At 36.2% G+C, this 23,104-nt stretch overlaps 1 protein-coding gene across 1 annotated transcript in view; it reads right to left on the reverse strand.

The window, feature by feature from the left end:
* CNGB3 (cyclic nucleotide gated channel subunit beta 3) overlaps nt 1-23,104 on the reverse strand; it is a 138,811-nt gene that overhangs the window by 31,680 nt on the left and 84,027 nt on the right. The window contains 3 exon segments of the mRNA XM_041413023.1: nt 225-354; nt 1,835-2,024; nt 16,838-16,952. Coding sequence (XP_041268957.1) covers nt 225-354; nt 1,835-2,024; nt 16,838-16,952 — 435 coding nt within the window.

Consider the following 23,104-nt stretch of genomic DNA (forward strand, 5'->3'; position numbering starts at 1 on the left):
GGGTTCCAATTCTCATCAGTTTGCATTACACTTTTTTTGCATACCTTCTTTAAAACTGATGACACTTTTCCCTGTTTGGAATAAATGTTGCTTAGGACAGGACCTCTGTGTCCCTGGGAGTTGCAAATTGGAATATGTACCTTATGGTGGCTCACAGGTGCCATGTAACACCATGTCACTTCAATGTGACTTTACCCCATTCTATTACACAACTTTAAATTTACCTGTGTATGAGTCAATGGTATCTGGTAGCTTCATATACTCCATGTATTTTTTCAGTGGAGGTTTTTTGAATTTACAGCACAGCATATCACAGTAATGATCCTCCTCTGGCTTTGCTTCTGCCTCCTCTTTCTTTTCTTCTTTCTTTTCATCTTTTTTTTCGTCTTTCTTTTCGTCTTTTGGTGGGGGCTTCTTTGGTGCTAGACACATAGATTACCAAAAACATTGGCATTTTAATAATTGCTCAATTAATTCACCCTGTTTTAACATGAAGAAAAGCTTCATCATGTTAAAAATGATCTTTATGTTCTAAAAACACTGGGTAGTGACTAAATTAATTATATTAAAAACATCGAAAAACACTTGAAGAATAAAATCACCACTGGTATAAACACATACATCTGCTGTCCTGAACAAGGAACTTACATTACAGAGTGCAATATCTATATTGCTGAATTTCTATATTGCTGAATTTCCGTGGCCTACAAGTTATACCTTTTATAAAACTGACAAGAAAATTGTTAATTCATAATTTAGCATTCATTAACACAACTGAGCATTTCTCTTTGCATGAGTGTTGCAAAGAATGAATGCAGTGAGGGTGGAAATAAGAAAAGACCACTGTGCTATGGGCTGATCTCTCCCCTTTCCTGAGACCCGATATGCAAGATGCAGCAGGTGAAACTGGTTGGAAGCCTGTGGGTTTTTTGCATTTCTAGGCTTATAAATGTCTTGTAGCACTCCTTTGAACCCAGTTCTTCCATCTTTGAGCTGGATAATCTTGTTCGCACATGTGTCCTATTAATTCTGATGGCTCTACCTCTGATTAGGATACACAGTTTTAGCAGTAAACTGACAAATGGGATCTATAATAAGTTAAGAAATAAAGGTCGTAAATTCTACAAAGAGAACAAAAGAGGTAGATCAGCAAATATAAAATTTAGAAAAGGAAATCCTTTGTCAGTTGGTATAGTTTATTATTCTTCAGACACCATTTTTGCAACTTCTTAAAAATTACATACACAATGAACAGCTTCTAAAAAGCACCAGAACATAAACCCACCACACTCAATTCTTTGTGGAAAGGAAAAGGAAAATCAAACTTTCCTCTGAAGAGAAGAAAAATTGATTAACATTTCATATTTTGTCAAAAGTCAAAGATTAATTAATGTCAGATGAGTTTGCTCTATTTAAAGTGTGGACTTAAAGTCTTCAGCGTGTACAGACTTCTGTCAAGGCTAAAATTTTATTTACTTTATTTACACAGAAGATCTCATATCAAAGTGACTAACATCAACTCATAAGATATATATATTTCTTCATGTTTCAGATTCATCAGATGAATAAACATTTCTGGGAGCTATTTCAAAATACAGAAAACTTCTGGACATGAATGATTCTAGATACTACCTCTATAGGGTTTTCCCCCAAATTCTTCAGTGATGTTGTACAAGGGGAGGTTGTACTTAAAGATTCTGGCTTACTGTAGAAAAATAGGATAAATTGACTTCATAGGGCACAAAGTGATCCTTTCCAATGGATAAACACACTATACTTACAAAAAATTATCATAGTATTTTCTGTTACCACAAAATTCTTTTCAGTTTTAAACTGAACAAATGCATAGCTATTTCTAGAGGCACTTACAAGTTGGAGGACTTGCTTCAGGTGAAGATATCACTGGGTCATTCAGCTTTTCCTTATAGACATTTGCCCTTTCACGCAATTTTTTGACAATCTCTTGAAGCTGGGCATCAGCGTACTCATTTGTTTGGGGACCCAGATGTGTTGGCTTCTGTGCACTGGTTAAAACAAAAGGGGAAAAAGGCTTCATGTACTGGAAATCAACGGAAGGAATCAGTGGTAATTCGATTTCTGAACTGAAGTCAGACATTGAGATTGGATCTTTAGTAAGCACAGTGCTTATTCATATCACTTAATTCATGCTAAGTGGAAACCTACGTTACCTGCTCTTGCCTCTTGCTCATGTCAGCAGCAGTCTGTGTGTTATTTCAAGAGGTCAAGGTACCCTGTTTAGCCTTCTGCACTAATGGCTTCTCACTGCTGTTTTTCACCAAATTCTACTGTGGCTGTGTAAGGCCTAGAGCTTCCCTGATGTATTCACTAAGTTACAAGGCATCCTCTCCACACCTGTGTATAAAACTGTCCTTGTTGTGATATGGCAATATCCTAGGGATGACAGGAAGTACAGGTGAAGGAGGAGGGACTTATGATTACTTTACACTTTCTAATGTTGAGAAAATTTATTTCATCTATGATTTTTATGGTTTGTTATGGCTAACATGAGGTTAAAAAAAATTGCTTCTGTTTTCAGTGGAAACAAAACACTGGTCTCGCTGAGGTTTCTTCTTTCTCTGCTAAGAGTTTGCTCAGGGTCATAGTAACACTAAGCTGATATTCCAGCGCTCACAGCATTTGTTCAAACCTGAGAATTATTGATTTTCAAACACCTGCATACTCATACTCTGCACTGAAACGAATGCTTTCATTAGGTTTTATGCATGCTGGGCAGTCAAATAGAAAATCCAGGTGAAAGTGATTCTTGATCAACTCTTCTGTGCTTATTCTTATTTGAAATTTCATCCTTGATTATTTGCTACTGTCTGATTTTGCAGACTGGGATTGTTTTTGAGTGCAACTCAGCTGGCAGCTGGGCCAAACATTTGGACTTCCTCTATGTAGAGACAAGGACATGGGATGTTTTTTCTGTATCCTTGACTCAACCATTCACAGCTGATGCGAGCACAGATGTCAGAGACGGCTGGAAATGGCTGTGACTGGCACAGGGCAACTTGAGGTCTCCCCTCAGTTGCCACAGGTCACAGTTGCCATCCTGTACTGAAATTCTGGAGGCTATGCCCAATAGAGAAGCTACAGCAGGAAATTGTTCTTTCTTTCTTAACAGTTTTTCAACTCTATCCCAGGGATGTGGCTACAGCAAGAGTAGCAGCAGATCAAAAGTGACACATGCTTGAAATGCCCAGATTCTTGAGAAAATCTTCCCAAATGTGAGTAAGGGAAAAGTGGTATGACAGTACCTTGGGTAAGGAAGAAATGAACACCAGTGCAAAGTGCTCTTTGAATAAACATGATGTCTTCTCAAGACCTAAACCTACTTTGAAGTTTCTAACAGAAGGAGCTGTAGCTAAAAAAGGAGAGCGTCAGGGTGGGATGTCTAGATTTTTGAGAAGCAGTTTTCTGGAGACATAACACAAATCACAGTGCCTAAGGAAGTATAATTTAAGCATATAAAAATCCTTCAGCAATAAAACCATTGGATAAAGTGGATATATGCTCTACTTAGAAGCAGAAGCAAAAGTTTGGAAGTATGTGTTGTCATTCCTCTATTTTAAGCATTGTATACTGTCTATTTCTTAAAACTCCACAGACAGGAGATAAATCAAAACAGTTCTGATACATTTTGTAATCTCATCACAGTTCCTTTTGTGTCACATTGTCCCTTTGCTCAGGCCATCTGCAATGTAATGACATCCTTTCCTGTTTTGAGCTAACATCTCACAATTAGTTTTTTGCCTCTATGCAAAGAATTTAAAATTGTTCTTAGTCTTTGCTGTTGCTGTATTTGCTCAGGTCATTAGCTATCTTATAGTTAGATACCACTAACCACAAGTGTCATGCCAAAGGCCCCTTCTAACTTCTTTGTAGGGATAAGCTACAAATTTCTTGAGATTTTCCTCTTATTTCACAGATTTTCCAACAAAAGTTAAAGTCTCCTCTATCATTAATTTGGTGCAATGTAGTGCAAAGGAACCATGTTTCCATTTGGTACTGATTAGAGTCTATGTGACTTAGTTTAAAGTTATTTGCCCTGCAGTTGATGAGAAATTGATTTTCCTTGTCTTGCTTCTCATTTGGCTTGCATTACCTCCTACTCCATTATTTTCTTGTAACAAAATCCTTACTTTAAATTTTCTTTGGTTAATACAGATGGAAGAGACTGAATGTTGAACACTGCTAATTGGAGGATGTTTATTGTATATGCACTTTGTCTGGGGGTGCAATTTAAATTTTCTGGGCTAATGAAGCCCATTTAACTTCACTAAATTACTTTTAATTAAACTTGACTCCTTCTGTCGCATTTTATCTTTAACCTTTGTGCAGTATGTTACTTATTAGGTCTATGTTACTTACTCTCCATGTAGTTCTTTACAGAGTGGAAATGCTTATTCCCTGTACAAGTAATTTTATGTGGCCTAGGAAATGAAAATCAGGATGGCAACACATGTACTATGCACACAGTCTTGTTACTACTCAAACATATTTATTTTAATGATAGCAATATGTGGAACATGAGAAGTATAATAATAATGTAATTTTCTGATATTTTTTACTTCTAGAGTTTATTTTTGTAACTTGTAGATTTAAACTTGTTTGTTTAGTGATAAAATTGCAGTGCCTTTATTCTGCCCAAGCCACAAGAGAAGTTTTAGACACCTACAGCATAGTTAAAGAGTATCACCTTGAAATAGGCTATGGAAATACTGTATTGAGTAATGTATGCAAAAGCTGTTAAGTGCTGTGGCTTGCAAGATTTCTGTGTTAAGAGTTCAAACAAACAGTGATAAGAAATGCAATAGTTCAGAAAGTTTGCCCTTTTCTAAGTTGCAGTCTAGGGTTTTAATTCCTCCCTGTTTCTGTCCATGAACACCAAATACCTGAGTTCAATTTAATGTTTAATTTACGAGGCGACCCCTGAGAAAATGTATTTCATAAATGTATGCTGCCTGGAAAATATCCATGCTACTTTTTTTCTCATTTCAGTTATAAACCTATTTTTTTGCAGCACCTAAGAAACTTCTGCTAATTACATGGAAATAGAGTTCTTGGTCCTGCAATAGAGCTTTCAATGCTTTTATTGAGCTCTGATATTGTGATTTATGATTGCATTTACAATCTGTGTCTTGAAAAAAAATTGTCTTTTCTGAATAAATTAGGGAGAATCTCTGATTCAGATAATCAGTTTTCAGAAGGATATCATAATACACAAAACATGATGGCACAGATGAGAAAGATTTTGGAGAGACAGAAAAATGTAATTCCAGGCAGCATGAAATGTATTGATTCAAAAACACATCCTCAATTTTTGCTGACAATCCCAGTGTGAGTAATGCCATAGAAGCCCTGAGTTCCAAGCCTAAGAGCAGTCATCCTAAATTACTAGGAAAACTAGTAATAGAAAAAATTCAATATATTAGTCACTTGCTTGGTATAGTAAGAGAGGTATTCCAAAAACTAAATTCCTCTATTTTTTTATAGTGTCTTTATAGTCCAAAGAAGGCTTCCCTGAGGAGAGTTTCAGGATGACTGAGATAGGTTTCTGCTCTGAATTGCCTGCGAAGAGGGACTATTTTTCTCCTTTATCTGCACAGGATGCTGATGGGGTTTTAGGATTGAGCATTAATAGTCTCCTTAATGATTTTGGTACAAAATGTAGTAGTGCACTAATGATGTTTAACAGGACATTGGTTTTGGAAGATTAAAAAGTAGGAATGATTCCTATGTAGGGAAAATTTGAATTATTTATTCTAAGTAATAGAAATGAGGACAAATCCAATGCCCCATACTACAGACACGTACTTAGAATCAAATGGTAAGAATTTTGTTTGTAAATGCTGAGATCATCAGTTGCAGGTGACAAAAGGATAAATATCCATGCGTTTAGTCAGAGAGAAGTTGCCTATGAGCCATACATAATCTGGCTATGAAAAACACTGGTGCAAATATGACTGTAGAATGAATATTACATACAAGGAAATAAATATTAATATTGGAATATAGGCCAATATGAAAATTAATCTGACCAACTATACTCAAAAGTTGCATTCCCATAGTCTAAGACACTGGAAAGTCTCCTAGAATGGCCAAGGTTACTGGGAACATGACTTTGAAAAGGACAAAAAAACAAACGGAGATATAATAAGATCACTGTCTATGAGATCAAATTTTGGTGCTGAACCATGAAAAATAGGTATTTGAGCTGAGAAAAGGTATTGTGAGAAGAAATGTGAATAGAGGAAGAGTGAATTATCATGAGTTAAAAATTTGAAGAAAGTTTCCAAGCCTTTAATGGCCAGAATTCTAGGCAGATTTCATTATGAGTGAGGAGCAGTTGAAACAAGTGTGGTAGACTTCAATATTATACTAGCTAAGATCATGGAGACTGTCATAGGCTGTGATTCCCAAGAAAGCAAAAGAATGTTATGCAGCATGACATGAAATCCTTTTCAGCAAAAAACTTGGAGTATATAAAGGTTTGGAAAGTGGATAAGTGACTTAACCTGTATATTTACCACCTACTTCTTCCAAAAAACAGCTCAAGCACTAAGAAAGTAAGTTTCTAAAATAAATAGATTATCTTAAAGTCCTGGAACAATCTGCTTACACATTAGATTCCATGGGCTTTCAAAAAGCACTTAATTAAATTTTAATTTTCCTTAACTGTCTTGAAACAAGTGTCTTCCTCTGACCCACCATCTTTTCCTTTAATCACGGAATCATCAAAGTTGGAAGAGAACTTCAAGATCATTTAGTCCAACAGTCAATCCAGCACCATCATAATAATCCCTAAACCAAGTGCCACATCCAGATGCTTGCCTGGGCAGTTTATTCCAATGCCTTTCCACTCTTTCACTGATGACCTTTTTTTCCTAATGTCTAATCTGAACCACTCCTAGCAAGGGCAAGTGCCTGATAAAGACCCATCTTTACTGGTACAGAAGATTATGTCCTTTTCTATTTGCTGCATTTTTGAAATACTGGCATTGTATTGACTTTTCTTTGCAATAAAACAGAATAAATCACATTTTTATTTAACTTCGTTTTAGGATTGAGTTGTTCTTCACAACACAATTTTGTTTTAAACTGATGTTCCTTTGTTTTACTATATATTTTATTATCTGTTTCATTAATTTAAACATAATGATACCATAATATTTGGGTTGGTTTTGGTCTTACGTATGTATAAGCAAGAATGGGCCATAACCATATATGAGCTTCATGCAGACAACACATAAAACAATCTTTCCTTTGGAATTCATGACTTTCCTTTAGTTCAGAATCTTTGTACAGAGATCATGCTTGTTTGGGCCCTAAGCAAATATTCTTGAAAAAAAAAAGCATAAATTATCCATTTCCCAGACCTCATGTTTTGTTCATAAAGCAAAACAGATATGGAAGCAGCAGTGTTCAAGGAAGGCACTATCTTTTAGACTTACCCACTAGTACTGAACTCAGAATAAACTTCTTGATGCAATGCAGACTGAAATCTCATAATCTAGGCTGCAGAGATTCTTGCTGTTTTGCTCAATTTTTTTTCAAGCAGCTTCTTTGACAATCCTTCTAGTTATTCAGTCACAACAATCTGTGAATCCTCTAATCTTCTTTACAGTACTCTCTAAGGAGAAGTCTGTCTCCATGCTGAACACATGGAACTCTCACTGAGATACCAGATTAAAATGTGAATAAGATTTTATTTTAATTAAAAATTCTGTAGTAGGAACTACAAAAGAAGTAGAAAGAAAGTAGTAGGAATGTTGGAAGTATCAATTAGCTATGAAAAAATCACCTTTCCTTAAGGTAACTGGTGATATACAGTTTTTTTAATTGCACTATTTACTATGATGGGAGAAATAGGGACAGGATAATTACTAATACTAATTGCTTTAGAACAAAGGTATAATAGTCTAAGGAAGTCATTCTCATTTTTTGCTTATCTGGTGCTGTTGTGTTATTGGGGCTTTCTTATCTATAAGTAATTAAATCTGTATGGAGCATCTGCCACTTATCAGGAATTTTTGACATTTTAGCATTTAAATACAAACACATATCTTATTACATAAGCCTTTAATTTATGCCTATGCAAAATAATTTATTCAGAGTATGATACAGTGCTGTACAGAGTTCATGAGCACAGCACAAACACTTCCTATTTTCTATATTTCAGTTTTTCTTAATATGCAGGGAATTAAAAACTAAAATTAAAATGCCATAAAATTTCCCATTGTGAATGTTTTCAAAAGGAGGAAAAAAGTCTCAAATTTGAAAAACTTAATTTCCAATACATGCTTTCATTTGTCATCTGTTTTCATAGAGTCCCTAAAATAATCATACAATCCTAAGGCTATGGAGAAATTTGAGATATCGTGTCCTCACACCTCAAAGCAGGATGAGGTACACCTGAAAAATTCTTATCTAACCTTTTCTTAAATATGTTTAGTCATGGCTATTCTATAATTTTCCTAAAGAATTTATTTCTGTGCTTCACTATCTTAATTTTAAAATTTCTTTTCCCTCAATGTAAATCTCTTCTGGTACAATTTGTCCTATGCACCTTGAACATAGCGTAAAATTTATGGCCCCTTCTCTTTTATCTCACTTTTTGTCCATTTGCACATTTTAATTTTCTCACTTTTTTTTTCCCTCACAAACAAAAAGGATTTGGTACAAGGGTAATAATTGTATGATGACTAAGAATGTCAGTTAATTCTATAATCACAGAATCACAGAATCACAGAATTTCTAGGTTGGAAGGGACCTTTAAGATCATCGAGTCCAACCCATGTTCTAGGTCATGGCACTAAGTGCCACGTCCAGTCTTTTTTTTGAACACATCCAGGGATGGTGACTCCACCACATCCCTGGGCAGATGATTCCAATTCAGTGTATGTTCCCAAACTTCATGCCATGGGCCATAGTTACCTATGTTAATTATATAAAATTACCTTGGTGTGACCCTCTTGTTGCAAATCTACCTCCATTAGGGTAAACTGTTATACATCAACCTGTATAGGAGCTGACTACATGTACCTTTCCCAGGATCCAAAGAAACTTGGAGAGAAAGAACCTGTTCCTCTGAGATGATTTCCAATTACTGCTATTTAAGAACATCCTTGCCCCTTCTTCAAGACCCTGACACATTCCTTTCCACATGCAGCAGCAAAGCAGATGTGCTCCCTGCAGACCCTGCTCATCACACTTCTCCTACTGCGTGTCATGTGCCCAGGGTACTGAATAAAACTGGGCTGCCAGATGTGTTTGACTTCTCCTCTGACCCTCACATCTCCACCTGTCACCGTTTCCTCTGTTCTTCTCTTGGGCTGTACAACATGGGATGTTTTCATCCTAAATTTCTAAGATTTGGAAAAAGAGTAAATAACTGGAGATGGGGTGTTTTAATAAAATATGTTGGATAAGATTAAATTTACATAGGCATTAAGACTTACACTTGTCATGAAGTAATAATCAAGTTTTTTTTTACTAAATGATAAGCATTATGTCTTAGATTTATATATCACTTAGATTTATCAATAAAGGTCTTGATATATTTGCAAATGTTTGGTACAAATGTGATTTAACTACAAACGCAATTTAAATATAAATGTTTTATATTACACATAATAGTATATGTGTCACAATGCTCATTGCTTTGCTTTTTTTCCCTGAAAATGACTCAACATATAATAGCAGAGATAATATTTTGACTAAATTATCATTTCTCCCTTTACAAAAATGTTTCTTCTTACTTTAAAAAATATTAAGTGAATGGAAGATCTACACAAAATGTACAGAAATTACCTTTAATCAAAGAAATCAATCAGCAGCAAATTTGAAAAATTTGCAAAACCCTTGCTTTGTTATATATTCAAAAAAACCCAATTTATTCCATTGATACAGTTAGCAAAAATGTGTATGAATATTATGAGTATATGATTTGAAACAATGCAAAGGTAAAAACCCCCTGCATTTCAGTCTGTGCAATGATATTCCTATCCTTTCCTCACTTCATTTGTTCTTCAATGAAGAACTTCTGAATCCACTACTTTTTAATTTCAGGCTACCTACTTGATTGCCATGCAGAGTGAGTGAAATTAAATAGCAAGGGTAACTGCATCCTGCAGATGGGATAGAATTTAAAGGCTCTGGGAAAATACATCTCACCAAAGATTACAGCAAGTTTAATCCATTTTGGTACAGACTGCACACCATCACCTTTCTATTTAATTTCAGATTCTCAATATAGTCATTTCAGAAACTCCAGTCCAAAAAGTTGAAGTAAAAGGCTCTGAAGAAAAAGGCCTAAGCAGAGCCTTTTATATAAGTGATAAGAAGAGCATTTTTATTTTTAACACATTAATGTCTTTTCAGTCAGGCTTAATAAATATACTAGATGCATTTCATCCATTTACGATTTCAGGTACTGCAATGATTAGCTGGAAACAACTAAGGAAATGTATTAACCTCTCCATAAAATGTACTTGTAACTGTGTTTAAACTGGGATTTTTCATAAGGCCCAGCACTGGCCTTGTTTAACTTCATCTAAATTTGGTTGGCGTTTATTGCCATGAGTGTCGTTTTGGTACCTCCCTGGTGTTCCTACAGTAATCAAGGATTTCTAGAGACTCTGCAGAGGGTTGGTACTGGGTCTGTTTCACTAATGTGCTGAGATTATGTGCTTGTGATAGGAAATAGTTTCTCTAAGGTGCATCTACTTGGTGAATTGATGTGTTGTAACTAGTGGATGGCAAGCACTAATAAGCACGGTAATTTTCTTGTTCGAGGTTATTGAGGTAAATGAAGTGCATTACTCACTAAGAACATGCTACCAGCAGGAGTTCTCTTTATTAACCTGGCTATGCACCACGTAGCAAATTGCCTCTTAATCTTTGTTTTGTTTTCTTTTCTTGCTATTAGCCAAGTTAAAGAGAGGAAAAAAATCTTCTTTATAGGAGGACTGGTAGAGTCTCTTAAGTAATAGGATGTGGCTATGAAAAAGGCAAACCACAAGCATGAAGTTCAGTTTGCCTGAACCACCCATGGTCATATGGAAGCTTGAAGTTCTGGAGTTCCTTTTTTTTGAAAATGTTGGAAGCTGTGCTTCTGCATTTGAAAAAGCAAAACCAGACGAGTATGCTTTCTGAGTGGGAATGATATTTTAAAAATCAATTTAATATTTTATTAAAATGTATTTAATGCATTTTATATTTTATTTTTATATTTTGTTTGTAATAGCTAGATTCTGAAGGTGGCATATCAGATGTAATGTTTTGTTCCTCTCTAAACATAACTGAGAATGTGTAAGATTTTGAGATGAAATCTAAAAGCATAGGAAATCCCAGTTACCTACTGCAATTTTTTCCTTTCTGTGGTCTTGACTATTTAGCCTCCAAATATGGATAATTATTTTATGCAATATTTTGCATGAGAGGGTTCATGATCTTTGACTGGGGTTTCAGTGTACTGCCTTAGCATAAATAGTACATTGTAATCTCTTTGGTAATCTGGGAAGATGAAATACTCTTACAAATTCTACAGGGCTTAAAGGCTTTTAAAAGACACAGAGGAGAGAAGAGGTCACAGAAGCTTTTTATCCTCCATTTCCTCTGATCTCTACTTTCAGATGATTTGTTTACCTTCTTCCATACTCTATCTCTTCCAGGACTTGATGCAACTTTGTCTCATACTTTGAAGCTTTGCCACTAGTTTCTTGTTAATAAGGTTCCCCTGTCTTCTATTAGAGTGCAAATGAAGCGCTGAGTGTTCTTCTGCTCCCTTATTTCTTGCTGTGAAGAGACAGGGTAGTCTTAGCCCACCCTTCCAGAGGTCATTATTGCTCAGCAATTTGCTATTAATGAAAATTACCTGTTGCTCTGTTACATTTTCGATAGAGGGGAGAAAAAAAATATTGACAGACAGAACCAATTTGTGTGCAATTCTATCCAAGCCATTAGGAAACAGATATTAAATGTTTCAGTCACTAGGCCATAATTCAGTGCTTGGTACATCATCCATTCTTGTGGCTTTCTTCTTTCAGACGTAGTGTTCAGGTGGCTGAGACCAGTGCTGTGTCTGTATACTCTTTATTAATGTCCACCACCATGTACTGTAGTATTTTAAAAAATGAGGATCTGAGAGGGAAAAGCAGATAGTTTTTCTTTTCTTTTCTTTTCTTTTCTTTTCTTTTCTTTTCTTTTCTTTTCTTTTCTTTTCTTTTCTTTTCTTTTCTTTTCTTTTCTTTTCATTTTTTTGTAGACAAACAATTTCTATGGGAATTTTTAGGAGTAAATGCAGTGTTTCTCAAAATTGTCATTCACTTAGCAAGAAAAAAAAAAAAATTCCTCTTTTAGAGGAAATTTAAAAATGTGCTGTTCCAAACAGTAAAATTACCTTCCTTCCCTCTTCCTTATTCTATGTATCTGAGCCTGCACAGGGGTATTTAAAAAAATTAAGTGTCATAGTAACAGCAGCTAAAGTGAAAACTTTTCTATTAACATTTCCATGAAAGTTGATGAGCTCTGGATGCATATGATTTGTGAAAAAAATATATATCCATGAACCTTATTTCATTATGTATATTACTCAGGCATGTGAGCATGCTGATGATTTCCTGCAAATCAGGTGACTTTTGATTAAACTTTGACTCTTGAAAGATAATTAGCATAAGAAAATAGTCTACATAAATTAATTGCCCTGGGACTCCCAGCAGGACTTCCACCCACACACTATGCCCATGGATCTTTGTTGTCCACTTCAGGTCAGGCTTTGGTCACTGCCTGAGCAATGTTTAAGTGTGTCCACCTGCAGATCTGTCTTGGACCTGTTTTGTACCCTTTTCTCCAGCCCTGTCTCTGACCCTGTCTTTTTTGCTCCTAACTGGACTCCCTGGAGGGACTCTAAGCCTGGCCCACCACTTGGCCTTGTTGATGGAGCCTGTTGCTAGGATCCTGCTCTGCTTGCTGTGTTCAGACCCTGTGAGGCTGAACCTTGTTGGTAAGAACATGTTTGTGCTGGGGTTATCTTGGCTCTTATCTCCTCTTCTCTCAGCAAGTCCTTGTGGCAACCTGAAATACATCTGGGCAAAGTCTAAAATTCCAGTTAAGAAAATTCTACCAGTGATTTTACCAACCTTGATTTCCATAACAATATCATAGAATTGTTTGATTTCCAATAGACCTTTAAAGATCATTTTGTCCATCCCATCTGCTTTGGACAGGGACATTGTCCACTAGATCAAGTTGCTCAGAGCCATGTCCAACCTGACCTTGAACAACTTCCAAAAATGGGACATTCACAACTTCTCTGACAAACCAGTGTCTTGCCACTCTTATCACAAAAAATTTCATCCTCATATCTAATCTAAATCTGCCCTCTTTAAAATCATTGTTCCCTGTAAAATTGCAAGAACAATCACAATTCTCTTAGCCTTTCCTCATAGGAGAGATGCTCCACCTCTCTGATTACTTTTTTGGTTCTCTCTAGATCAGGTCAATGTCTTTCCTGCAGAGCTGGATGCAGCACTTCTGGTGGAATCTCAGCAGGCTGGAGTAGACGAGGGTGACCCACCTCCCTCGACATGCTGGCCACACTTTTTTTGATGCAGCCTGGGATACAGTTGGTTCTCTGAGTTCTGAGCACACATTGCCATCCCACGGCTAATTTTTCATCCACCAGTATATCTCCAAGTCCTTCTCTGCAGGTCTGCTCTCCCTCTGTTCATCAGAGTACTCTGTACCGGTAGGGGTGATTAGTGTGATCCACGTGAAGAACATTGCACTTGGTCTTTCTGAGCTCCATGAGGTTTTGTGTAGGCCCACCTCTCCAGCCTGTCAAGGTCCCTCTGGATGGCTTCCATTCCCTCCAGTTTGTAGGCTGCACCACACAGCTTGGTGTTGCCCAAGAGATAACACTCATTACTAATCTCTATTTGAGAAGTTTCCAAACATGGATTAAACAGTAACAGAGAAAACTCCTGGAAAACTGGACCCTTAGTTGACAATCCTGACTGTCCTAACAGTCCTTGAAATGGCTTTGAATAATAAAACTAGCAGTTTTCAAAATAACTCCCAGGTATGGAGATACCTAGAAGTTAGAAATGATCAAACTCTTCAGCAGGCATATTTTATTGTTCTAGTTGGCCTCAGTGCTAGACAATGGTTTGAGCATGTTTCATTTACTACTACTTTTGTAGATCACATGTATCTATTTGACTCAAATTCTCAGCTTTTCTCAACGTGATAAAGGCAGTTGATTTCCATAAAAATATTCTAGTGAGCAAATTTGAGCACATAGACTCAATAAGGTAGTAATCTTGATCAGGAACTGTGTCTTAATAGATTTCCATGAACATTAAGAAGCAATGAATTAAATTCTCTCAAATGCACATTTTAAAAATGATTCTCCTATCAGCCCTGACAGTCATACAAAAGACCTGGTTAGTTTAGTTTCACTCCAGTGCAATGACACCAGTGCCATGACTTCCGGACTCTACTGCAGAATTTAGTGAGTAATGGTTTTGGCAGTAAACTTTACCAAATATTTACTGTATTTTTAGAAGCTGTTGCTCAAATTAGACTGACTAGGTATGTCTGGATAGACATGTGACACTGAGTCAGAACACCTCTGAGAAAGCAATGTTTAATGTAAATATTTTTAATTTTCTTTTAACAGACAGATTTTGTTTTTACTAATAAGATACATACCCTTTTGTTTCATAAGCATGTAATTATGTTAACCATGGTTACAAGATTTACCAGTGGAGCTGTAATCATTGAATAACATATTGTATGATGACAAAAAAGGAGATTCTTATCTAGGTTTTCATTTTTGACCCACTGATTCACATTGAAGTGACTAAGTTATTTATAACTTTTCCATTCTTTCTAGTCAGAGTTATTTTTAATTGCATCTATTATTTTATAGAAGCATGTGAAGTAGCATTTTGCTTGATTATTTCCAGACACAAAGTCTGTCTTAGTAAAGGGGAGGAAGTAGGTAGTTAATTTATCATCTCTATAAATTAACTCCATGTCAGGGAAAGATTTTTCTTTGTGTCATTAGGACAATCAAAATAATAGAAGGCAAAAACAAGCAGGAGGATTTTCTACCCAGTTCTGTATTGAGTGTATCAGCTTTTCTCCACTCAAAGTGATCTCAAAAGGCAGAAATTTCAGGATGCAAAGCAATGGGCCATATAAGAGTAAAGACTTGGAGCTGACTGACTAGATAACAGCTTTGCGTAAAAGGATCAGGGGGTCCTGGTGGACAACAGATTGAACATGAATCCACACTGTGTTCTAGCAAGTAATGAGAGCTAACTACACATTCTGATTTAGAAAGAGCACCAGAAGTGCACAGCAAGAGTATGAGAGGGCTAAGAAGCAAGTTAAAGCAAAGGAAAATTTAATTCCATCCAGTTTTCACAATAAGGGTGGTCAAAGGGTGGACCAGAATGCCCAGAGAAATTGTGGAAATTCCATTCTTGATGCTATAGATTCACAGTTATCCTGAAAAAAGTTTTGGGTGCCTTGATCTAATCTGGGAGTTGGGTCTAACCTCTAAATATTTTCAACAGGAGTTTAGATATCATTCCTTCTGGAGAAGCCTTCCAACCTGAGCTGTTCTATCAAGACCTTTATTTTCCATAGTGACACAGAGAGAGTCATCAAGTGCATGCAGCAAGTTTGCAGATGACACCAAGCTGGGTGCTGTCATCTGCAGGCCTAAAGGAGAGCCAAAAATGTGATCAGAAGTCCGGGCCACTCCTATAAGGAAAGGCTGAGACAGTTGAGTCTTGTCAGCCTGGGGAAGAGAAGGCTTCAGGGAGACCTTATTGGTAGCCTTTTAGAATTTGAGGGGGGCCTTCAAGAAAGATGTGGGCAAACATTTTAGCAGGGGTAGTGGCATGACAAGATTTATCATTTTTAAACATTGAGAGGGCATTTAGATTTAGATATAAGGAAGATTTAGATTTAGATTATATAAGGAAGAAATTTTTTACAGTGCGAGTGGTGGAACACTGGGACCTGTTAGGTAGAGAGGTGGTGGATGCCCCATCTCTGGAAACATTCAAGGTCAGCTGGGATGGGGCTTTGAGCAACCTGATTCACTTATAGCCGTCCCTGCTCATTACATAGGGGTGGGACTTGAAGACCTTTAAAAGTCCCTACCAGCTCAAAGAATTCTATGATTCTATGGATCTATGAATCTCTGCTTCTGAAATGACTAAAGACTATTCAAAGCTTATTGTTTTCTAGACTTCATATTTATTTTATTTTCACAAAACAGTCACCTCAGCTTTTTACAAAGTTGAATGAACCTAGATTCTCCCCTGAGGAATACTACTGTTTCATTTGTCTCTTCTCAGCAAGAGATAGTACTAATCTTCTGATTGTGAAGACTGATGCTGATTTAAGGTCATAGCTCAGGAAAAAAAATGTGCAGGGTAAAACTTTTCAAGTCAAATGATGTGACAAACATTCTAGGCATTCAGGGCAGCATTCTGGGACTTTCTTCTTTGCTAAGATATAGTAATAATTAAGCAGTAACACTGCTAAAATTTGCATATATCTGTAGCTGAGAAAATCCTTTTCCTCATTCCTGCAATTTAGGATGATGTACACAACAAACTATCAAAAGCACATAATAAATTAATGTCTCATATATATGCTACCTTGAAATTGAAATAAAGCTCTTCAGATCCTTACAGGTGGGACTTTTAAATAACTGATATATGGCACACAGAAATGTTAAGTCAGGATGCCAGGTAGAATCTTCAAATTTTTAATTGAATTTACTCACTTAGCATCTTCTTTCCCATCTTGGAGTTCCTGTTGCTCTTCCTGTTGAGTTGTCTTAGCTGGTTCAGTTGATTTTTCAGGTTTTGAAGGCTCAGGTGCTTTTGCTGATTCTGCATCTAGAAAAAAGGTTTTAATTATTAAAAATGAATTTTAAAATAATTATAATAATACTTTTGAAGGAATCACAGTCTGTCAGACATTATTTCTTCAGGAGATAAGCACTAAAAGACACAACTTCTGGGACCTGGCCTCTGAACAATATCCTGCATAAATCTGTTTCAGTGCTAACTGTAACTTCATGTTTATGATAAGTTCACCTTTTAGTATATTTAATTTACTTGTGGTTTTTAAATAGATTCATCAGTAGCCAGCTCAACAATGGTCAATTCAGAGCTCCTCTGTATTTATGAGGGACAAGAAGTGAAGCAGCAAGGTAGAGGACAGATAGATCTGTCAAGAAATTCTTTGTGAAATGCAGGAAAAAAAGTGAAGAGTAGTTAATTTTCTTTTGAATAGAAATGTTAATAAAATTATCTATGCTTCAGTGTTTGTACTGCATCAAAGATATTGCTTCAGCTGCCATGACAGTACTGGTCATTGCTGAGGAAATTATGATTGAAATATATCATTAAGGATGTATGTTGTGCTTTGTCTAGTCTATTTCTTCATTTCTGTGACTACTAACTTTTTGGAAGTCATGTAAGTAGGAAGTCTGTAGAGTTTGAAGCAAGTGGTATGGTCTCTTGCCATTTAAGTGGCCTTAAGTGATGCTTTCTTATAATTAGTCCCATATATTTTTTTAAACTTTCATGTTGAAAATAATTTGATAGCTCTCATCAGTCTGACACTTTGCATAGTGGAGGAAGAAGCTCAGCCTTCACAATTACTTTAAGGAATATGATGATAGAGGAAAAACTTGGCAGCAAAACACGGCTACCAATAAATCAGAAGCCTGGTGTATGTGCTGTATTTTAAGTTTGAGACAGCGTAAAGAAAATCAAACTTTCAATATTTTACATGGATACTGTAAAGTTACTTTCCTGATAGTTAAACTTCATATTTACAGAGTTATTCTTTTAAATGAAGTAAAAAATTGTTTGCTGCAACTGCACTTGTTGCAGTTTCTGGTCCCTTTTGAATTCATGGTTTGTCGTATCCCAGTTTTCCCTGCCTTGACTCCACAATTCAAAAAGCCAAGTACTCAATCAAGAATGACAGCAAAGATAAACTCAACATTTCTGTAATCATCTCACTTTGGAAATTTTTTTTGTTATAGTAGTTACTCCTAGATGTATCTATAGGCTACAATCTGATATGAACAATTAGAGCAGTGAAATGGTGCTGAAAGCATGGCATTGAATTTATATCTGTCAGACATAAATATTTGGCATATCTGGCAGATAAATTTCAAATGAGGTGTATTGTGATCCACTGAAATTAGTGATAATCAGCAGCTTGAATAAAGTAGTTTGACTCATGGACTTATTCTTTTGGTTTGGTTTTATTAAAAAGGAATCCAGTTGTGAGTTCCTAAAGGGTTTTGGGGTTTTTTGGGGGGGAAAAAGAAAGAGGAAATCAGGGTTCCATCAAGAGGGTTTTGTTAGAAGGGCATTCTTCATTGAAACAAAATACCAGTGTAGTTACACTGTTTAGAGTAACAGGCTCCTGACTAAGACAATCCGTCTTTGGAATGACAACATGTATGAGAAGCAAGAAGTACAAAGTAAAAAATTATGCTTGCACATGAACACTCCTGTGCAGAGGGATAATAACTTCTAAGCTTGATAGATATTCTCAAGGTGTTCAGTCTGATGTCTGAACCCACACTGATCGTTAAATGCTGATTGCATTCAGACTGAAGGAGAACCTTGCAATCCCATGAATATACCAAATTTTTACATACAAGGCTTAATACATTTCTCATTTGCATTAATATTAGGACATCAGAGCCTAGCACCACTAATGGCTTTGTGTCAAATTTTAGTTTTTCCTCTCTGTGTGAAATTGAGAGGGCTGTCTGCATAGTGACATATTAAAAAACCAAACCCTTTGCTCTTCACTGCTTGAATCTAGCTCGTAGTCTTCTAACTCTTGAAACCAGGCCCAAAGGAATGCCCTTAAGTACAGTATGGTAATCATTTTAAGGAAAATTTAGACTACAACTGTTGGTTTCCAGAATAAATAATGATCCAGCAGGTAGGTGGCAGGTTTGCAGCTTCGTATAACTTTGGTCATTGTAGTGAAATCATGAGAAAAAAGGCAAAACCAAGTCAAGGCACCAACAATGAATGAAATTTTCAAAACATACAGATCCATGTGAACTCAACAAAATTTCTGAATTATTTGCATTCCCATTGTGCTGGATATAGGTGGATGAAGTTCCCAATGCATTAGTGGTGGGAGGTGAGGAATGAGGCCCACTGTTGTCTACACATTCTAACCATCTGACCTTCCTGCAAGGATAATGCATTTTAAAACTGCATTGGGATAAGTGTTACTGGTTCTATTTTAAGATGGAAGAGGAGAGTGACAATTGTGGAAGTATCATTTTGAGGGCAAAACACAGCTTAATGGAATCCCTCCAAATAAATCTGATTAAATTTTTAAGTCCACTGAAACCTCATCATACCAATGATCTGCCTAGGACCCCAAGGAGCAGGAACAAGATGCAATTTATAAAATCTATTTGTTTACCTCTCTTAGATAAGTTTTTAGATATTAAAATAAGAATAAATGTCAGCATCTGGATAGTAGCACTCTGAGTACAGAACAGAAAAAGTGCTTTTGCTTTCCTATACTTCAGGAAGGGAAGAATTTATTTTCTAGAATTCCCATCCAGCTCCACTGCCTTGCACTAGCAGTCTGACCAATATCACATCTATGCTTTCCCTCCCGTATCTATGGGTTGGATATACATAAATGTAGAACTTGTCATGGCTAGCAATTATATAAAAAGCAAGAGTTTCCCGAGCTTCTTTTGTCTGCTCAAAACACATTTTAGTTCAATTTAATAATCAACTGACATAATCTTATTTAATTTTGAATCCACAATATATTGTTTTACAGGGTGATTCACAAAACAATGGCTCACTCTTATCTTCTTTTTCTTCTGTGGAAGCAATATTTCCATCAGAACACCCACACATAATGTCTATTTGATATTAATTGAATATATATGGTTAAATACTTCCTTCTACTCTTCTTAGTGACTTTTGCAAAAGTGTAGTCATTTTAAAATACACTGTTGCTTAAAAACTACTATATGATTGCACAATGATAATGAAGTACTATGTATGTAATACAGTTCTAAATGTTACCACTCATTTCTGATGTTTATTACCAGGATTAGTGTAAGCAATGTTAATTTAAAGAACATTTAATGTTGCTCTTTTTTGTTCCTTCAGTAATGAAAAATAATCCTGCAAATCTGATTGGCCTGAACTATCTTGACCTGTTTTCCAATACTTGGCAGAAACACAGAAGAGAATTAGTCATGGTAGACAAAAAGACAAAGATAAAAGAATACTTTATATTTTTTTCTGCTGAATATATATTTGATGGTTACTTGAAAACTTTGTGTAGCTTGATGTTTTTCCTCTGTGCTGGTTTCAGCACACTTTATACGCTGACCATGCTCAGCATATAAACTGAGAGAAAGAAGTAAGAAGGAATTTTGGAGTGATGGTATCTATCTTCCCAAGTAACTGCAGCACACGATTGGAACCCTGCTTTTCTGGAGATGGCTGAACACCTACCTGTCAATGGGAAGAGAATTAATTCCTTGTTTTGCTTTGCTTGTGTGCATGGCTTTTGCCTTCCCTAATAAACTGATAAAATATCTCAACCCACAAGTTTTCTAGCTCTTATCTTTCTGATTCTCTCCCCAGTTCTCCTGGACAGGGAATTAGTAAGTATGGGGTTTAGTTGCTGGCTGGGGTTAAACTGCAACATGCTTACGTGATAAAATTATTTTAGTTAATATACAAACAATGGTGCCAATTTTAATGGTGCATGGAAACATTTGATGGTAGACAGCATTGTTTGAAACAGAAAAAGTTGTATAAAGGCATGGTTAGAGTCTGCTAGTAGGAGGCAGAGTGACTAATGTTTGAGTAATCTGTTCTTTTTAGCAGTGACGTATTATATGCCTTAGAAACATAATTTTAAGCACTTAAAAGCAGTGACTTTCTGGGACATTTCCTCTTCTTGCAAAGTGTTAAACATTTCAAAATATGTTCGAAGTCTCAAATTGGCTTTTAAGTGGTATTGCCTGCAAAGTAGCATAGAGAACAGGCTCTCTTGAATAGCTGGAGTAAAGACTGACTTTGCATTTGTAGCAATGGAATGGGAATGAGAGAACCAGTCTACAAACTCTGTGTGATACTTGTGACATAGTTAGTCATTTGTCTGATTGTTTTTGCCTCACAAAGGTATTCTTGAGCTATCCAAAATATCTAAAAATGCCTACAAAATCACAAAGATCTCAAGAAAAAATAAAACCACAAGAAACCTATGGATAAAGGAGAGAAAAGGCTTCAGCTCTGACATTACCAAATGCACATCTTTGTAATCTTCTTCTTCTGATGTGAGCAAATAGAGCAGTGAAATGGCGCTGCAAGTATGGCATTTCTTGAAACAATGTTTCTTAAACAAATGCTATGTGCAGGGAAAAAATGTTCAGAAATCATCAGGGGTGAAATAAAAAATCAGTAAGTAGGTCCATCTTAACCCTCAACTTCAGTGGCTAAAAATATATTATTTAAGTTTATTTTCTATGAAAGAGAGATTGTATGAGTAAGTTGAGTTTGTTTTCCTAACATTTAGACATGCCACTCATGTGAAAAATGAAGATCTGAGAAGAGTTAAAAGACTTCACATTAGCAAGAGTGATTAAAGCTGATTAAACGTATTCAAGTCCTTGGTAATCTTTGAAAAAAATATTTTACTTTTTTATTATTTTTTGGGAATAATAGCTGCCTCTTTTCTGAGTGCCAGTGATGAGCATAAAATATAAGGTGACAAGGAATAAGATTATTTCAAAGCCTCTTTGGATGGGCAGGTTTAGTCTATTGGACTGCAGCTTATAAAATTACATATTTAATTTATATTTTTTGAAATAAAAACCACTTATTTAACTCTGGATTTCCTGGTGCTAAGGGACAGGTCTTGTCTTGCTGCTTAAAAGCGCAATTTAGCATCAAATTCATAACAGGGCAAACAGAGGTTGCAAAATTTCACATTTAATTAAAATCACCCTTCTCAGAGTTTTAACTTGGTTGTAGTCCATGCAGAGTTAGTTGGTACCTAATTAACCAGAATCAGCCAAGGTTTTACAGCATAGGATTTTGGTACCCTCAATAAATACATCTGCTTTATTTCTATCTCCAGGAAGGGAGAGCAACCAGATTCTGCATAACAGCTAGTTATCAAGACTCTCCTCTTGGCTCTGGGCCTTATTTATTTGCGATAGGGTCAAATACATGTTGGGAGGGTTTTTCCCCCCCCCTTTTGAAAATATTCAATAATTGGAATATGAATACATAGTGAAATAAAAGTCCCTCATTTTTCATGCGTGGTTACTGTTTTGATTAACTTCTAGGTTAATTCCATGCTCCATGTGTAGGCCAGTTACATGCTCCATTCTAATTTCTCAGATTCCATAGGGTTTTGCATTCTTTTCTGCATGAGGACCCAGAGGCTAGGAAGGCTATAGGACTTCCTCCCACTCCTCTCTACTCTAGGTTTTACACAGGTAGTCAGGCAGCTCTACAAGAGTGGGACAGATATGGGTTTAAAGCCTCTTACTATGAAAGAGGCAAGGTGCTACAGGTAGGCTAATATATCAGAGGTGACAGCTATCAGCAGCTTCTGTTTTTACTTGTTTTCTTGGAAAAGTGACAGTTCCTCAAGTACCTGAACAGAAGAGGGAGTCTGGAGTGAACTGAAGTTCCTTTTGAGCAGCCCTTCCTCTGCAGTGCTGCACTGCTTACTTGAGATACTTTCCAAAGCATCTAGCTCTGAATATACTAAATGTCACTGAACACTAACATGGTAATCTCCCAGAAGGGAGGTTCTATCTGCTGCATGATCTAGAAATGCAATTCCAGCATGTGTAGAAATACCTATGGTAGTTTTACTTTAGCTTTCTCACTCAAGTCCTACCAAGAACAAAGCAATGTCAATATGTACTTTAGTAAAAGTTGGATAAATGTGACTGTGATTCCGGAAAACATCTTTGAGACACTTCCTGATTTAGTAGAAGATCAAA

The sequence above is a fragment of the Onychostruthus taczanowskii genome, unplaced genomic scaffold, assembly GCF_017590055.1.
Source record: "Onychostruthus taczanowskii isolate IOZ18803 unplaced genomic scaffold, ASM1759005v1 scaffold4, whole genome shotgun sequence".
Taxonomy (NCBI): domain Eukaryota; kingdom Metazoa; phylum Chordata; class Aves; order Passeriformes; family Passeridae; genus Onychostruthus; species Onychostruthus taczanowskii.